General features: G+C 40.3%; 1 protein-coding gene across 1 annotated transcript in view; it reads left to right on the top strand.

Annotated features, from left to right (window-relative positions):
• POPDC3 (popeye domain containing 3) overlaps positions 1 to 5340 on the top strand; it is a 13652-nt gene extending 8312 nt beyond the window's left edge. The window contains exons 2-4 of the mRNA XM_026845939.1: positions 848 to 1591; positions 3457 to 3565; positions 4474 to 5340. Coding sequence (XP_026701740.1) covers positions 1101 to 1591; positions 3457 to 3565; positions 4474 to 4794 — 921 coding nt within the window. The 5' untranslated portion in view covers positions 848 to 1100 and the 3' untranslated portion in view covers positions 4795 to 5340. The remainder of the gene's footprint in view (positions 1 to 847; positions 1592 to 3456; positions 3566 to 4473) is intronic.
• The last annotated feature ends 11547 nt before the right edge of the window (positions 5341 to 16887 follow it).

Here is a 16887-nt window from a genome sequence, read left to right as displayed (position 1 = left end):
GGGGGGGGGGGGGGGTATGCTTTTCAGTTGCGTATTTTACTTTTTATTTAACTCTAAGGAATACATTATCATATGGAAACAAATAGCATGTTTAACATTTTACAGTGTTGAACAATAAAATTATGTGGTCCATGGCATGAAATTATACAAGGTAGAACTTTGAATATTATAAAATTGCTTTGTAAATGCCTCGTGAGAAGTATTTTGTAGGACAACTTACTTCACGTTCTAATAGCTTAATCTGTATAAAGCTGCCTTTAAGCTTTGTGTTCTTCCTTATATATGACAGCTTTTTGCCTGTCATCCTTGGAGTAGAGAAGACCACCTCCTGTGATACTTGGGTTTCCCTTGTTGTGGTGTTTGGGGGTGTAGTTTGATGTCTCCGGGGGCAGAGAACAGTCTTGCTCAACTCATTAATGAGAGTGGTTTAACAAAAATCCAGAGTGAGGTGGGGGAGGTGAACAACAAACAAGAGTTCACTGTCACTTCTTGTCCAATAGCTAGGTAGGGCATTAAATGAGACTCGCAGGCAGTAGGTTCAGGACCAACAAATGCAACTACCTTCTCAGCAGTTAGGCTGTGGAACGGCTTGTCACAGGATGTTGCGGATGTGATGAATGGGTTTGCATGGATTTAGTCGTGATTTGACAGTTGCTACAGGGTTCATAGATACAGAAACATGATTTTCAATTGCATTAGTATTAAGGTTTGATCCTGGAATCACAGGGCTACAAGGGGACTTGGAAGATTATAATGCAGTCTGTGGTTTTAGACAATAAAAGCTTTGATAGAGTTTAATTGATGAAAATAATTTTATAAATAATTTGTCTTTTCTTCACTTGTCCAGATCAGATGAAGTTACAGATGACACGGCCAAAGTCAAAACAGTGCATGAACTGATGAGAAACATCATTGTCTTCTGAGAACATAAGCTTCCTAGTTGCTGGAAATCCTAAGTATGACTTTACTACAAAAGAGACCCTGACCTTATGTGATCATTGAGCAGAGTTTGCAAGAATGGAAAAGGAAAGGACCCTGCTAGCTGCATCTCATAAATAAAAATTTCCAAGATTCAGCTGAATTGAAAAATTATTCCAGCCATGGGAGAAAATGCAAGTTTTTGGGAAAGTTTGATATATGCACATCCTACATGTACCACCTGGAAGCAGGAGGCAGAAGGATCTATCTACCACCTAGCTAGTATTCTCTTTGTTGTGGGCTTCATGGGTGGAAGTGGATTCTTTGGGCTTCTCTATGTCTTCAGCTTGCTTGGATTGGGCTTTCTCTGCTCTTCTGTTTGGGCTTGGCTGGATGTCTGTGCTGCTGATATATTCTCCTGGAATTTTATACTGTTTGCTATATGCTTCGTCCAGTTCATTTACGTTACCTACCAAGTTCGGAGTGTTTCCTTTGACAGAGAATTCCAGGAACTCTACAGCGCTCTCTTCCAGCCTCTGGGAATTTCCTTGACTGTCTACAGAAAGATCGTCTTGTGCTGCGATGCAGAAGTGGTTACCCTGGAGAAGGAACACTGTTACGCCATGCAGGGCAAAACACCTATTGATAAACTGTCCTTGCTTGTGTCAGGCAGGTTTGTATCAGTTTGTTCAGATTTACTGCAAATATCTTTATTTTTTCCTCCTTCTTGAAAATGAAAACAAAACCAAAAAAACCCCGATTTGTGTATTGTTTGTTCATTTTCCAGTACAATAGATTAAATATTAATACAAGTAATATAAATATTAATAGGCTAAATACACTTGCTAGGACAGCACTAGCATAAAAACACTAAGCACAAAATCTGTAATAGCATAAAGAAAAGGATTTTAAGTCATTCTTTTCCAGACCACTGTATCATAGCACTTAACAGGTTAGTCAGATAAAGGGAACAAATGTGTGCTTCAGTCTTCAGGCTGTGTCTTGCTATCTGTCTACTGCTTAGCTGATGAACACATCATCTTTCTTATTTTACTTTGCTGGTATCATCTAAAACAGAACTAAAAGTAGTTATAAAACCGAATATACTGAGATAAACTCTGTTTAATAGAGATCTTGGTTTTGATACAGATTGTATTTGGTTGCTTTCTGGGGGGTTGGAGAAGAGAGGGAGTAAGGGAGAGCAGAAGGCCTAAAAGCACCATTCCGTTACAAGGAGATGTAGTCGAGCCCTATCAGGATTTGCAGAACTGAGTCTACAGTTACTTTATACTGTGGCCCTTAGACTCTGAGGCAATAAATCCACTGCCTGTACTCCCTGGTTACTGGATACCCTTCTGCCAACCTTGCTGGTGCTTTCCTGAAGGGAAATGAGCTTTTGTACTGTACACAAAGTGGTATGCAGTACTAGACCACCATAAGAGTAGATGGGATACCCAGAGAGGATGGCCATGGTCTGTCTTTGATGGGACACTTTGTAGGTGCTTTTTTGACACCCTGCTGCATGGACAGATGGAATTTGTAGGCAGCTTGATACTCAGCTGATTTAGAAATACTTGCAATAAACAATATGGGGTTTAGGTTGTCGTCCTTAGTGACGCCCTGGTTCAGAGAGCATTCCTGGGAGCTGTCTAGAAAGTACCACCTGGAGGTTGCTTTTGGTCATGGTCATACTGAAGGAGAGGTGTCCATCCTTCTACCTGCCCAGCCAGTTAGTAATCATGCAGGGAGTTTCTGCTACCCTCCTTCGTGCAGTATCGGACTGCTGCGTCTGATTTTTGTAAGAAGCATTAGTCTCAGCGCAGAGCAGATGTAAAAAGGGTACTCCTATAGTTTGTGGTTTTTTTCTCTTAGCTCCCAAGTTTCAAGCATGCCTTTCTTGCTTGTGTGCCTTCAAACTTAAATATGATTTAAGAAGTAGAAAGAAAATTTTTCTTTGGCATCTGCAGAAAGCCACAGCATTCACACAGAGATCCCATACCTCCGGCCTGTTCTCCTGGCTCCAAAGACAGTCCTGTGGCCATGTAATTGCTGTTAAACATTGAGAGAGCCCTACCTAACCTACGACCTGGGGAACTCCTGCTTCCCACTCCGGGCTTTTGCAATTTTGTTCCCTCTAAAATGTATATTTTCCAAACCTAGAAGTATATCCCGTGGCTTTCAAGTGAAGGAAGCAAACGGTGTTACATGCATTAGTCTTTCACCTCTCCAGTGCATGCTGGCCTTATCATGAGAAAGCTCACATGTCACTGCATGGACTTTCCCCAGAGAGAATAATATGACTTTAATAAGGCCTGGAAAGACTTCCATTTCGATTGCACAATTGTCTTGTATTGTCTTTCAACTGACCTGATCAAGTTGGGTTCAAAAATGTAATTAGGGTACTGTTGGCCAGTGATTGTTTTTTCATGCTCTCAAAGCTATATTTAAACTCCTCACAAAGGAGAAATAACACATCTTGTTGCAGTCATTGCTGCTGTACAGGTAATACTAACAAATTAACACATCTTATCTTGGTAGGATCAGAGTGACAGTTGATGGGGAGTTTCTGCATTATATTTTTCCTCTTCAATTTTTGGATTCTCCTGAATGGGATTCACTGAGGCCCACAGAAGAGGGAATTTTCCAGGTAAAAGTGGAGGCTTTTTTTTTTTTTAAATACTACAGAAAACTGTTCAAGCACTCATTGGTTTAGAAATAAGTTAATTTAGTTGTGGGTTTTGTTTGTGAAACAAAAACTTGGCAAGGGAAGTTCTCTTTACCCGCTGGACCGGTTATGCTGTTTGTATCTTCTGTTTGCATCTTGTTGTTACATCAAAGAAGGTTTTTCTTAAAGCTAATCTGGGAGGCAGACTGTTTGCATTCTTTGGCTGTGCTAAAATCCAGCCCTGAGAAACCAGGTTTGCAGGAGGGGGGTGGAAGTTGGTGCTGAAGAGGCTTCCCTACAGGGGGTGAGCCAGAGAGCACAGGCTGGGGAAAGCCGTGCCTGTGGTAGGGCTTGGCGTGGGGGGACAGCATGGGACACGGTGTCTGTGGGGGCTGCCCCCTGTCATCTGTGAGCCCTGCCGCTGCTGGCACTTGACTGACATGCTGTCCTCTGCCTGTGTGGGATCCAATGTCCCATGTCATGACGGCAAATGACATTTGTCAAGAGCTTTCTTTAGACCTGCCTTTCAAGCTGGGGCTGCCAAGAGCGAAGCAGGGAGTGCAGGGCCAAGGCTGGGGTGCGCCATCAGCGTGTGTCCCAGCTGGGGCTGCTGCTCAGTGTGGGCATGGGCATGCTGTCACTGAGGCTGACAGGACACAATCATTTGGTCTGTTCCCAGTCACCCTTCTCGCTTGTCTTTTGCATACAGTAGACCTTGCAGAGTGCTTTGGCTGGAATGGCTTTAATTGCAGTAGGTGCAAAGATGCAAAGTGTACGTTACAGACACAGCCCGTGTGCTTGCTGAGAGAGTGGAGCGCTTTCTGAGCAAGGGCAGCAGCAGCAGTATCACTGCCTTATCGCCTAGCTAATTTTAATTTTCTCTTCTATAGGTAACACTTACAGCAGAGACAGATTGTCGGTATGTGGCCTGGAGGAGAAAGAAGCTGTATCTGCTGTTTGCTAAACACCGTTTCATCTCCCGCCTCTTCTCAATTTTAATTGGGAGTGACATTGCTGAAAAACTGTATGCCTTGAATGACAGAGTGCATGTGGGGAAAGGCTTTAGGTATGACATTCGGTTACCAAACTTCTATCATGTTTCATTGCCGGAGACCCCTCCAGTGCAGCTCTCCCACCACCTCCAGAGAGGGTCCCCCCGGCGCAAGCCCATGGGGGTTACAAACTGCAGCTCCTTCAGCACACAGTCCTAGGAAGGAAAACTCTGCTGCAGCCATTCCCCAGAGCAATGAAGGGAAAATGCAAAGTGGTGAAGCAGAGGAGCAGAAAGATGGAGCAGAATGAGACCCAGTCAAGCCAAATTTGACTGATAAGTGCCATTTACTTTCATTGGAGTAGCTTGAATTCTTCTTCTCTCTAGAGCCAGCGGGTTGGCTTCTGCATTTTGACTGTTTGTGCAATATGTTTAGCTTCTGTTGTTTCGTTTGTTGATCTTCATCTCCTTACTTTTGGAGGAAAACGAATCATAACAGGCTGAAGTTTTATTGTAATTGTGGTAGTCTCTGTATTGTATTTTTTAAAAAAACCCAGACCCATGGTATTTGTAATCATACTTTCTCAAAATGATTTGCCATAACTAACTATAGTCAATATAGTCAATGAAAACAAGTAAGTTGTCTTCAGAATACAGCAACTTGTTTGTAACATTCATATTTATGCCACATGAACATTGTTGCTATTAACATGAAGAATAATGCAGAAAAAGACTAAGAGACCAATTGTATGGGTTTGGGTTTTTAAAGAAAGGAAAGATTTTGAAATGCACAGCAAGATTCTTTAAAAAAAAAAAAAAAAAAAAAAAGGTTTCTTTCTGACTGTCCTAAAGAGGTATTATGTGAAAACAAACATAAATGTAATTGCTGGCATATAGAAATGTAACTGCTACAAATATAGCTTAGGGAAATGATTGTATAGTGTTTTCGATAGAATGTGATGCTATAAGACCTAGGCTTCCACAGTGTCAGTGCCATTCGTGACATGTACGGTAAATACTGTTAGTCAGTCAATTGACAAACTATTGGAATTTGTTTTACAATATTCTTTTTAGACAGGTTTGTCAGGAAGAAACTAAGAAACAACTGCAGCAATAAATACAATTTTTAACCAAAACATTCTTGTTTAGCTTCCAGAGTCACTTTTTGGTGCCTGTGTCTTGATTTAAAAGGTATTCTCTCTCTAATTCTGTGGTGGTTTAATGGCAGAAGGGAGCACCAGCTCATGCTTCACTAGGAGAAAACTAGTTTCGACCCTTGAGGTCACTCTGCCTTTGGGGAGAAGTATCCGAATGTCTTTGTTAACTCACCTTCCTGCTGCTATGCCTGATGCCTGCCAGTAATGAAAAAATAAGAAGCATTACTATTTTATGAGACTGTAATACTACTTGATATATCTGGAGGTGTATCACATTTTTAATATTTTAAAATTGCTGGACTGTTTGGTAGGACAACCATTGTGTGTATATGTGCAGGTATATATATTTGAGTTTAGATTTTCGGAGTTGTTGCTGAAGGATTTAAAACAATGATACAACTTCATGCTTAAAGATAATCATGCAGTATGTATAAGAATGCCATTAGAAGTAATATGAAACACCACCTGTTTGAAGGACCTTCAGTGTAGAGCAGGTAATGTTCTACAAGTTTTGCTTTTAGCTTTATGTCCCTTTCTCAGAGAGGAAAATTTGCCAAACATAAATACCATAGCGTGCAATGTGATAATCCCAAAATCCTTCTAATAACCCTTCCATGCGGTGTATTCTGTATGTATTACTTAATGCATGAAGCCCCTGAGTCAGAAAGCTACTTTGTCTTGGTCAAAAGAATTGAAAAAATACAAACAGAGAGTTCATTGATGGCTGTTAAAGACTGGCCCAGAAAATAACTAAGGCATAAAGTGCCAGAGGCTGGCAGTGTGTAGTAAAGATGTACGGTTCTGTGTGCCATTTTCCTATACTTTTCATGGTTAAGGGACAGGATAGCAGGCTACCTGACCCCTTGGTATGATTCAGCATGGGTACTCTCATGTAACTTCAGCACTGTGATTAGTATCATGTCTTATTTGTCAGTGGTGCCTGAGGTGGCTAAGAAGTGTGTCATATCTCGTGGATGTGGTCACTTAAGCTGTGCCTCATGATCCCCATGCTGCTTCACCCAGTTGAGCTGCTCTAAAAACCTTACACTGTTTTTTTAACAGGTGATTTAAAAATAGACCCCATCTGTCATTCTGATAAAGTAACAAAACTTTATAATTTTACTCATGCTATAACATGTGTTGGACCAATATGAAGTTTATGCTTAATGTTTTATATGTTAACAATCTACGAACATAAGAAGATTATAGTCTAGAAACATAAAAGATGTGTTATTCTAGACTTAGGTGTAATATAAATCTTCGATTAATGCTCTCCTTGGTTTTCTTGAATATATAGGCTTGTCTCTCCTCTAGGACACATCTGACTCAATATCTGAAATCTTTACTAGGACAAGTCTGAGTCAATACCTGAACTCTTAGCTAATCTTGTTTAGCTTTTGCTACTGTGCTTTTTGGGCTTTGAGTCACTTTCAAAAAATTGTTTTCAGTTTTCTAGCATATGTTTGAGTCATGACTAGCAGAACATTTCAGCTGTAGAATTCAGAGCATATATATCTACAATAATATAAGTACACACAAAAGGACTGGAGGCAAGACAGCAAGCGCTCTCCACCTCTGTTTTTTTAAAATCTTGACAGCATGTCTAAAACATACTGTAAAATACACTTGGGTATGTGACTCATAAACCAATGTTTTGAGAGAGCTGTATAATCCACCTAAGTAAAGATGAACTCAGACTGATGTCAGTGAAATAATGCAAGCTTCTGTGATACCATGTACACCCAGTCATTAGAGAGTTGGGGTTGTTCAGCCTGGAGAAGAGAAGGCTCTGGGGAGACCTTATAGCAGCCTTCCAGTACTTACAGAGGGCCCACAGGAGAGATGGGGAGGGACTTTTTATCAGGGAGTGATGGGATAGGATGAGGGGTAATGGTTTTAAACTGACAGAGGGTTGATTTAGATTAGGTGTAAGGAAGAAGTTCTTTACTGTGAGGGTGGTGAGACACTTGAACAGGTTTCCCAGAGAAGCTGTTGCTGCTCCCTCCCTGGCAGTGTTCAAGGCCAGGTTGGACGGGGCTTTGGGCAACCTGGTCTAGGGGAAGGTGTCCCTGCCCATGGCAGGGGGGTTGGAACTAGATGATCTTTAAGGTTGATTCCAACACAAACTATTCTATGAGTCTATGATTATTTATAGGTTAGTAAACATTTGGAGCTAGATGAAGCTCTGACTTGAGCATCATCCAATTTATGCCTATGTTATTACTCAGGAATAACTGTCAGTGAGGTGGTCAGACTCTTTCATAACAGGTTTAAGTGAAGGGCTACTTGAGTCCACGCTGCTTTGTGAATTGAGGAGACTACCAATTAATCCTCTTCTTGATCTGCAATGATTCCCCTTTATTCACATTTTACATTTTTATCACCTTCATAATTTTCGATGGGGTTATGTCTACATTTGTGTACTGTTATGAGAGCAGCAGAATCTGGTGTATGTGATGATTTGGTGATTCTTCAGCATCAGTTGATCTTCCAGAGTTTTTATAATTGTGCGCAACATGCTGGAATCATCCTTACAGCCTGCAGAAGGGTTCAAATTTACTGCACAAACTAAAAAAATACATGGCCTAGCATAGTCCAAAGAGGGGAAAACAAAACAAAACAAAAAAACACTCAACTTCTTGCAGGTTTTATCCAGGAGAGGTTTATTTTAAATTGGTCTTAAGGCAAATTCATTTATTGGATGTAGAGATGTATTGTGAGAGCTTCAAAGCAAGTCTTGCCTATTGAGGGGAATGGAACTGATCTTGCAATTCTTTCATTAGGTAGTATTTTCTTAACTAGTAGTAGTATAAGTAAAGGTAACATTCTAAGTGATTTTTTAATCCATCATACAACTCCACTCAAAACTACAGAATAACCAGAGAGAATGTATTCCATGTACAATGTATTATAACTAATAATGCTATGTAAGGCAAATCGTAAGTGCTTAATGAAAAATATTATTTTATGCAGTTGACTGTGATAACAGAAGCTGGACTTGGTGACTGAGAAGGGCCATCCCAGTCCAAAATTTTCAAGAATTAATTGGCCTGCAACAAACCAGAAAATGTGACAGTGATCAAAAGAAACTCAGTAATAGAAAGAATGATGCCAAACTATACATATAGATATATGACTTCTGCTAGGATAAAGCTGGGAAAGCTGAATACATGCTTGGATGAAATTGTGTAGTTTTGCCACACCACAAAAAAGGCATAAGCTTGCCGTAATTAAATAATATGTTGATGCTACTTTTCCAGCAAAAAAGTGCTCTACAGTTTTTAATTATTGTAAATGATAAATATAAGATGTATTTGGGCTCAATATACATGAAAAATTAAAATATAATGTTGTACTGCTTATATATTGCAAACCATATGTTAAAATGAAACAAATCCATAGCTATTTAGATATAATAGAAGAAAACTATTTAAAATTAATATCTATTTGTTGAATTCAGGCATTAACAAATGAAATATTTTTCTTTCTATTCCTGTAATAACTGAAGGCATATTCTTCTGCTCTCAAAGTCTATAACAGATATTTTTTACAGTACAACAAAATAAATACCTTAAACTGATTTGTTAATCCTTCTTGAAAATACTTACACTGATTACATTAATATGCATAAAAATATAATATGTTCGAGGGTCCCAAGGGAAAGCACCCTTCTGTTTGTCTAATTCACGTTAACTTTCCTTTCTAGTAGATTTTTGTGTTTCTGCTTACTCTAATTCTACCTCTGTGTGAATCGAAAGAGTTAATTGAACTTAACATGTAAATCAAGCCACCTCATCCTGATGAATCAAACCGTGTAGGTGGAGCTTCATCAGCAGGAGCATGTAGGAGAAAGGCAGCGCAACCACATCATCTGTGAGCCCCAGGATTTAGGGTCACGTCCCAAACTAAGGCTGGCAAGGCCCTTCTAGAAGGCAGCTTTGCAGGCGATTCTGCCCGCAGAGGGTTTGGACCCAAATCATCACTCTGCAAGCCACAAATGCTGTTAAATGTTGTCATGGACCGGGAAAAAGATGGGGCGTTCACAAAAAGCTTGTGGGATCAGAAGGATTTTATAGCAGTTAGTCTTCTGCTGTGGATTTCCAGGCAATTTTATTCAGTTGTCAGTTCCACCATAGCTCCTAATTTAAGGGATCTATGGTGTATTGTGGGGACAGGACTATTTCCCTACTTTGGTGAGGTTTTGAAGATAAATGATGATAAAATATAGGTGATTAAAAACCCAGACACTAAAGTTATATAAATAAACAACTGCAATAAAATAATGGTAGTAAAGAATTATGTTAGCAGTGAGTCCCATAATTTTAAATATATCCTATCCACTAGTAACTCTCTATCCAAACTTGTCTGAAACCTGGGGGATGTAATAATTTTCTGCAAATAAGGTATGCTAGACTGAGAAAGACACTGAAGCCAAAAATCCATTTCAAGGATAAATGCTCTATGTCACTGTATAGAGGTGGGCAGCACCATCACCTTCTGTAGCAACTGCATGTCATAGACAAGCATTAAAGCATCTCAGATCTGTGAAAGGAGGTGAGCGGGTCCCTGTGGCCAGGCAGGGATTCTGGCTGGATGATCCTGAGTAGCTGGCAGCCTGCCAGAACCAGGGCTTCTGTTTAGTGTTTCCCATGTGTAGGTTTTGGAGACTCCTAAGAAGCATACAGGACAATCTAGATACCCAGTGCTGGGTTTGGACTTCCAGGGGCCAACTGTAGGATACGGCTACAAGGGTGGGATACCGGCAGGTAAGCTATGGGATGGGTTTAAAACACGTAAGGTGTGACCCTCTATCTTCCCGTATGCATTCTCTTCCACTGGGATAAACGAAAAATAACAAAAGTGAGGCAAGCCCATTCAGGTCTGCCAGGATACACAAGGCTGAGCATCAGCAGTTCCTATTAAAACAGCCGTTGTGCTGGAAATCCTTATTGTGCTTTGTTCATCTAACTCATTCATGTTAAAATAAACTTTACTGAATCCAGTTGTAGCAGCTATTCTATTTTACTAAGAGATTTAGCTTAAATAAAATATTTTAAATACTTATTTAGAATATGAAGGAAAACGGTTCTGTTTTGATTTGAAGAAAGGTCGGGTCCTTTCAGATGATATTTTAAAGCAGAGCTCCCTAATGAGGTGAATGGGAGTACTTCTTTAAAAACAGTCATACAGCCAGCACCATGCTGGTTTTTTTACTGGGTCTCCATTTTCTTGTTCAGTTACAGCTTTTCAAAAACATAGTGTCCTTTCAGTATATGTGCTCATTATTTGAAAAATTAATAAGTAAGTATTAGTAGGAAAGAATACAATAAATACTGATATTCTGAAATCAGATATGGAGCATAAAATATTTTTACGTTTGTTTTGCGTTTATAAATTATTAGTACTTTTTTTCTTTACCATAGTCTTTGCCATTTTAGTTCTGAAACTGCTTTACACGGTGGTATATGTACTTAAGCTAATACTATGTGCAAAAGCAATAATCATATACATCTGTATGTTTATTGCAGTCTGTATCCCTGTTACAGTAGGGTTTTGTTTGTTGCTTTTTTCTTTACAGAACAAAGAAGTATAATAAACATTACTCAGAAGACTGGTCTTATTTATTCATTGAAATTAGAGAATTTTTTTTTTTTTTTTAATTCTCTGTTTGCCTTTACTATCAAAGATCATGGTAGGAAGAACCAGTTATGGTATACTATAATTTGGCACACATTTTCATAGTCATTTATGACATGCATACCTGAAGTCCAGTGTCTGGATGTACAAAGTAGCATAGATGGGGTGCACAGTAAATGCAGACCAGATGCTCCTTAGCAATTGTTTGATGCTGGCTCTTCTGAAATGGTAGAGCATGCAGTTAATCCAAAAATTGAGTGCTTATTTTCTCCTTGAGGTTTATGCTCAAAACAAGGAGTATTTCAAAGTCTTATTCGGGACTGCTAAGCTGATCAAGTGCATAAAATGCTCCTGAGTGATATTTGGGCTACATCAACCCATTTCTGTGCATTTGGACCAAACTTGTGCATTTCTGGTTTTCTTTTTGCTCTCAAACTTTTGTTCCTATCATTTATTTTGGCTTATTTTCTTCCCCAGTATGTTCCTTCATGGGATTATCCATTTTCTCCCCACCCACTCTTGCACTCTTCTTTCTGTGTCTTTTTGCAAAGAAAAAATTAAAAAAGCTACCTCATGCACATTCTCAGTTCTTCTGAGCTAATTTTACTTTGTTTAACTGTATTTACCTTTGCTTTCCCCTCAGCGTGGAGTATTTTCACTCTGAAATCCTATGTGTTTTCTCTGTTGCGTGTTTAAATAATCCCATATACTCATCTTCTGTCTCCCCCCACTTTGTTCTTCCTCAAGTTTTTAATTACATTTTTTGATTTTTTTTTTTTTTTTTGAGTTCTGCCTGTCCTTCTGGATATGTTAAACACCTGTTATTTAGTTTCTTTTTTATCTTGAAATAAAATTCTGAATCCTTATCAATAATTTATAAAATTCCTAGAAAATGCTAGCTTTTGATGATGTTAATATGCAAAGTCCTGAAGATTCAAGCTCAGCCTTTGCTTTTCAAAAACAACCACTGGTGAATACTAAAATGCACAGATAAAAGGACTAATATTTCAACAAAACATTAACTACCATTGTACCAACACCCAAAAGCATGTGTACTTTTATACCCTGACAATATCTGCAACTCCTTTGGTTTATACAGACAGTCACACAGGCTCAAATAAATTCACAAAGATCTCTGCAGACAGAACATTGTGAGCTGTGGTTGAGATGGATTTACTTCAGGATTACCACAGACATCTTTGCATGACCATTTTGAACTTTGTGCATCGAAGTTGTCCAAAAAGGGAACAGGAAAATCACAGCCAGTTCAACTACACTGCCAAATCTGCTGTAGTGGGGACCCCTAAGAAATGGGCTGTCACCCAATGAGGGGACAGATGCAGTGCAAAAGCGCGGCTTTATTACTTGTCTTCCAATTATATGTGGACCAAGAACTGCCTCCTGTTAACCAAGAGCAACACATCGATAGCTGCTTGAGTCCTGGACAAATGATGTGGTCAAAACCCATCTCTAGTACTCCTCTATTTCCAGAAAGAAGCAGAGCCGCTGGGGAGAGGCTCCCCATTATTCCTCACTGCTGTTAGCAAGCAGACCCATCAGGGCAGTGACAGGTGCACCATGACCCTGACCTTAGGAAATCCAAACGGTTTTATAGATGTTCTCGTTTTTTGGGGGGGGAACCATATGATTTAAGTAGAGCTAGAGCAAACAGAGCAGGCCCTTCCAGCAAGTCTCAGAAAAATCACTTGCAAGCAGCTCGTAGGCTTGCATATATTCATAGACATCGTTCACTGAGCAATTTCAAGTAATGAACATACAAATTAAAATGTCAGCAGGAGACTGCTCACGCATAATCTGGGAACAGGGATAATTGCTAAGTGTGGTTGGATAAATTGTTTACTGTGCACAGTTTAGATAACTATAATAGCAAACAATTTTACTGTGCTTTTATAACTCAGAACCATGTAACCTTTTGATAAACATCTACAACAAGCAGTGCATCTGTTAAAACTTGGATATTTTGACATCATTTTAGAAGAAAGTTGGCTCCTGGCTCTAAATTTGCAACAATCAATTACTATACTATCAGTGAGACACTCGGAAGCCCCGGAATATGATGGTTTGTATCTCAGATTCAAAGAAAAGATAGCCCTTCTTGTATGAACAGGGGACACCCTCCCTGCAGACATGGCATGGGAAAAATTTCCTGACTATACATCAGAAAGTGGCTGTCAGAGGGTCTGAGCTAAAAATGCACCAGAATGCACATACTCCTCTTAAATAAACCTCCAGAATATTAAAGAGCTGAGAGAGTATTTATCATTCATAATCTCTTCCATACAAACTTCCTTCTAATAAAAATATAATTCTTGAGGATGTTTTCAGGCAAAATCCAAATAAGTAATTTTTCTGTGGAAAATATGTGCAATTTTTCCATTATGCAGCACATAATTTCAGCATCTGGGATGTGATTTGTTTCACTGAAAAGTGGCACTTCTTAACCAGTTCCACACTTATGCCAGTGTATTTCATCCCACTCCAGACAGTTGTCAAACACACACAGGATTACTTACTTTGTAAAAGAGCTCCTTTGCAATGTCTATAGAGGGAGTTAAAAAAATTAGTTTAGAGTAGGCATCTTTTAGCCTGTAGATGCTGAGTACGCTCCTGAAACTATAAATGGAAACATTTCATAGATCTTGCCATTGTCTGAAAATAGCCCTGTCAGCGTGGCACGTCTAGGATCCCAAATACAAAGCATTTGTTCTCTTTAGTGAAAACTTTGCCTAAAAAAGGCTGCAGAATCAGGCTCTCATTTGGAAGAGGCAGAGTGCCTGCAATTTTACAAAAAGTTACTTTGTCATCTGCTTAATAAAGTCTTTCGATGCCCGGCTAGGCTGAACTGAGAAGCAGGACGACGGAGGCTCTGGTCTCCGCTATGCTTCTGAACCACTGCCTGACCTCCGCTGAGCAACACCTCTCCGCATCGTCAGTGTGCCTTATTTCCCCTTCCCCTGCGATAGAGGAGACCAGCCAGGCACCCAGAGGTTAGGGTATACTGTTAAAGATCACAAAGCATCTCGATGGAGATAAGAAACGAGGCTGAGCAATCTGCAGCATCTTTGTGACATTTTCCACTGCGGACCATTGCTGTGGAGAATAACTAAATAATTGGAGAAAGTACTTAAGCTATCAAGACTTTAATAGCAAGAGAGAGAAACATAACAGAGAAAGCCTGCATCAATGAACAGCTGTAATACCATTAGGCCTGTCTCTGCTGACAAAAATCCATCAATTCAACACAAATCTCTAAAAATTGATCTGGCTATTTGAAGCCAGCTCCTCATCAATGTAGATGCAAAGAGTTTTTATTTCATGCCTCTGCCAGACTAATTTGTATTAGTGGACTTCAATGAACTTGTGTCTTATTGACATAGATAGGAGGTTAACCCAACTCTTAAAGTCTTTACAGTGGTTTAACACTAGGGCATTAAACTGATTTAATTAAATTCTTCTACATTACATTCTCCTACAGTACATAAGACCTTGGTTTGAGAGAATAAACTCTACTTAATACATTCAACTTAAGAGAATGTTTAAGTTATCTATGTAACTATAGATAATGTTCTCTATGTTAGCTAATATTATCTATGTAACTAAAGGTCATTCAAATTATGGCCATTAATATCTGCATAGGACTGCGTGCTATTATCTCTATAAAATTGATGCTAGTCATTCTATTAGAGAAAGAAAGGTTTTTCTTCCACATGCAGGTGCAACCCACAGCACAATACTAGAGTCCATCAGAGCCATGTCCACACTCTTCTCCTGCTTTTGGTGCTCCTGGAGGGCCAGGAGATATGGGCAGCTCTCAGATCCTCCTTCACTTCTCTCTCTCTGCTGACAGCTGTACTAGATACCACCACCTACATTACCCACATAGCCTTGGTTCTTATGTCTCTGCTGCACAGGGGAAATGACATTTAATCACGAATATACTGAAATATAAAGATCCCAAGAGACTAGCTGCAATCAGGACAAAGCTCTACACCTTCACATGGCTGCAAATATCATGAGTTCATTGCCAAGCTTTCCTAACTAGGATTTTCTGCATTGAGCTAAGCAGATACTGTTTACCACCAAGGCTCTTCACAAAACCAGAGAAGACCTGGAGGGTAATGAGAGAAATACAAAGACTTTATAAAAGACACACCTAATACAACAAACTGTGAGTCTCCAATGCATAACATTCAGTAACGTGCTAGAAAATGCTTACGTGTCAGTCTAGATTTTGATAGGAGCTCTCTGACAGGCTGCTTTGTGCTGCTTTTGGAAGCTACTTGGCTTTGCTCCAGCAAACATAGCTGAATATTATCAATCTCAAATACATGCTAGATGCTGTCTCTCATGACCATTCCTGTGACCATGCTATTCTGACTCGCTCTTCCTACTCTTTTTCTAGCTCATAACTCTGCATATCTTGGGAAAGAGCGAATACATCCGTAAGAATCACTGTCCAGTCAGGGGAAACACTGTCCCAAATCAAGTCCTTCATACTAAATTCATAATATGTTTTAGAAAATCAGGCCTTAGACCAGGCAGCAGGATTCACAAAACCCCTGTCCACGTGGCACACGTCACTGGAAAGATCCAGACCTTTTCTCCAAGTTGTAAAGCCAAGAACAACCATAACAAAGCTGGAGCCTTCTGGAACACGTTGATGTGTACATGCATAAACAGTTTACTTCAAAAATTATTCAGGATTCTGTATTCTTTCCAAAAATATTTAAGTATAATGCTGACCATATGCTCTTGGCTGCTGGAAAAAAAATTAAAAAAAAACAAACCAAAAACCCGCTTTGTAGCTAGGTTATCAGACTGCATTTGCAGTCCTCATTTGTCACTGGCAGTCAGGTTTTGGGATGGGCTGGGATGCCCATGGACTGTATCTGGAATGCCTTTCATCGCTGGATAAACATCCTGGAGATGAAGACAGGCTCGGTGCCTACTTTGCCTGTCTTGTAAGACCGGCAGTGCAGGGGAGGGTGAGAGAGGACATCGACAGAGCAACCGACACGCGGGGATGCAAGCGGCCCCTTGGGCAACACGGCATTTCTGGGAGCTGTGGAACTGCCACACCAGCAAACTCGGTGACATTTCTTAAGCATAATGCTCGTGACAGAGCACCCACAGCAGGTGCCAAGTCGAGAAGAGCAGTTTTATAAAGGCTATTGTGGCTCCTTGACTCACCATATAGGGGAAATACTGCTCGCCACTCGCTTAGGGGGGGAACTCAGCTATTCTAATTTTAACCGCCCAAAAGCGAGGCACGTTGCCTCAGCTCTGGGTTCATCTCCACGGCGAACGGCGGCACCTCCGTGGGGTGATTCACCCCACGTGTTTCCGATGCCTACGCTGGGCGTTGCCCCGTACTCGCAGGCGTCGAACCGGGAGGGAACGGAGGCGATGCCCACCGTCCAACGGCGGGACACACACACACAGACCACACACACACACACAGACCACACACCACACACACACACCGCCTCCCGTCCCCC

The sequence above is a fragment of the Athene cunicularia genome, assembly GCF_003259725.1.
Source record: "Athene cunicularia isolate RWA chromosome 3 unlocalized genomic scaffold, athCun1 chr3_part1, whole genome shotgun sequence".
NCBI classification, from domain to species: Eukaryota; Metazoa; Chordata; class Aves; order Strigiformes; family Strigidae; genus Athene; species Athene cunicularia.
Note: the sequence above shows the minus strand (reverse complement) of the source record. Positions and strands in the feature narration are given on the sequence as shown.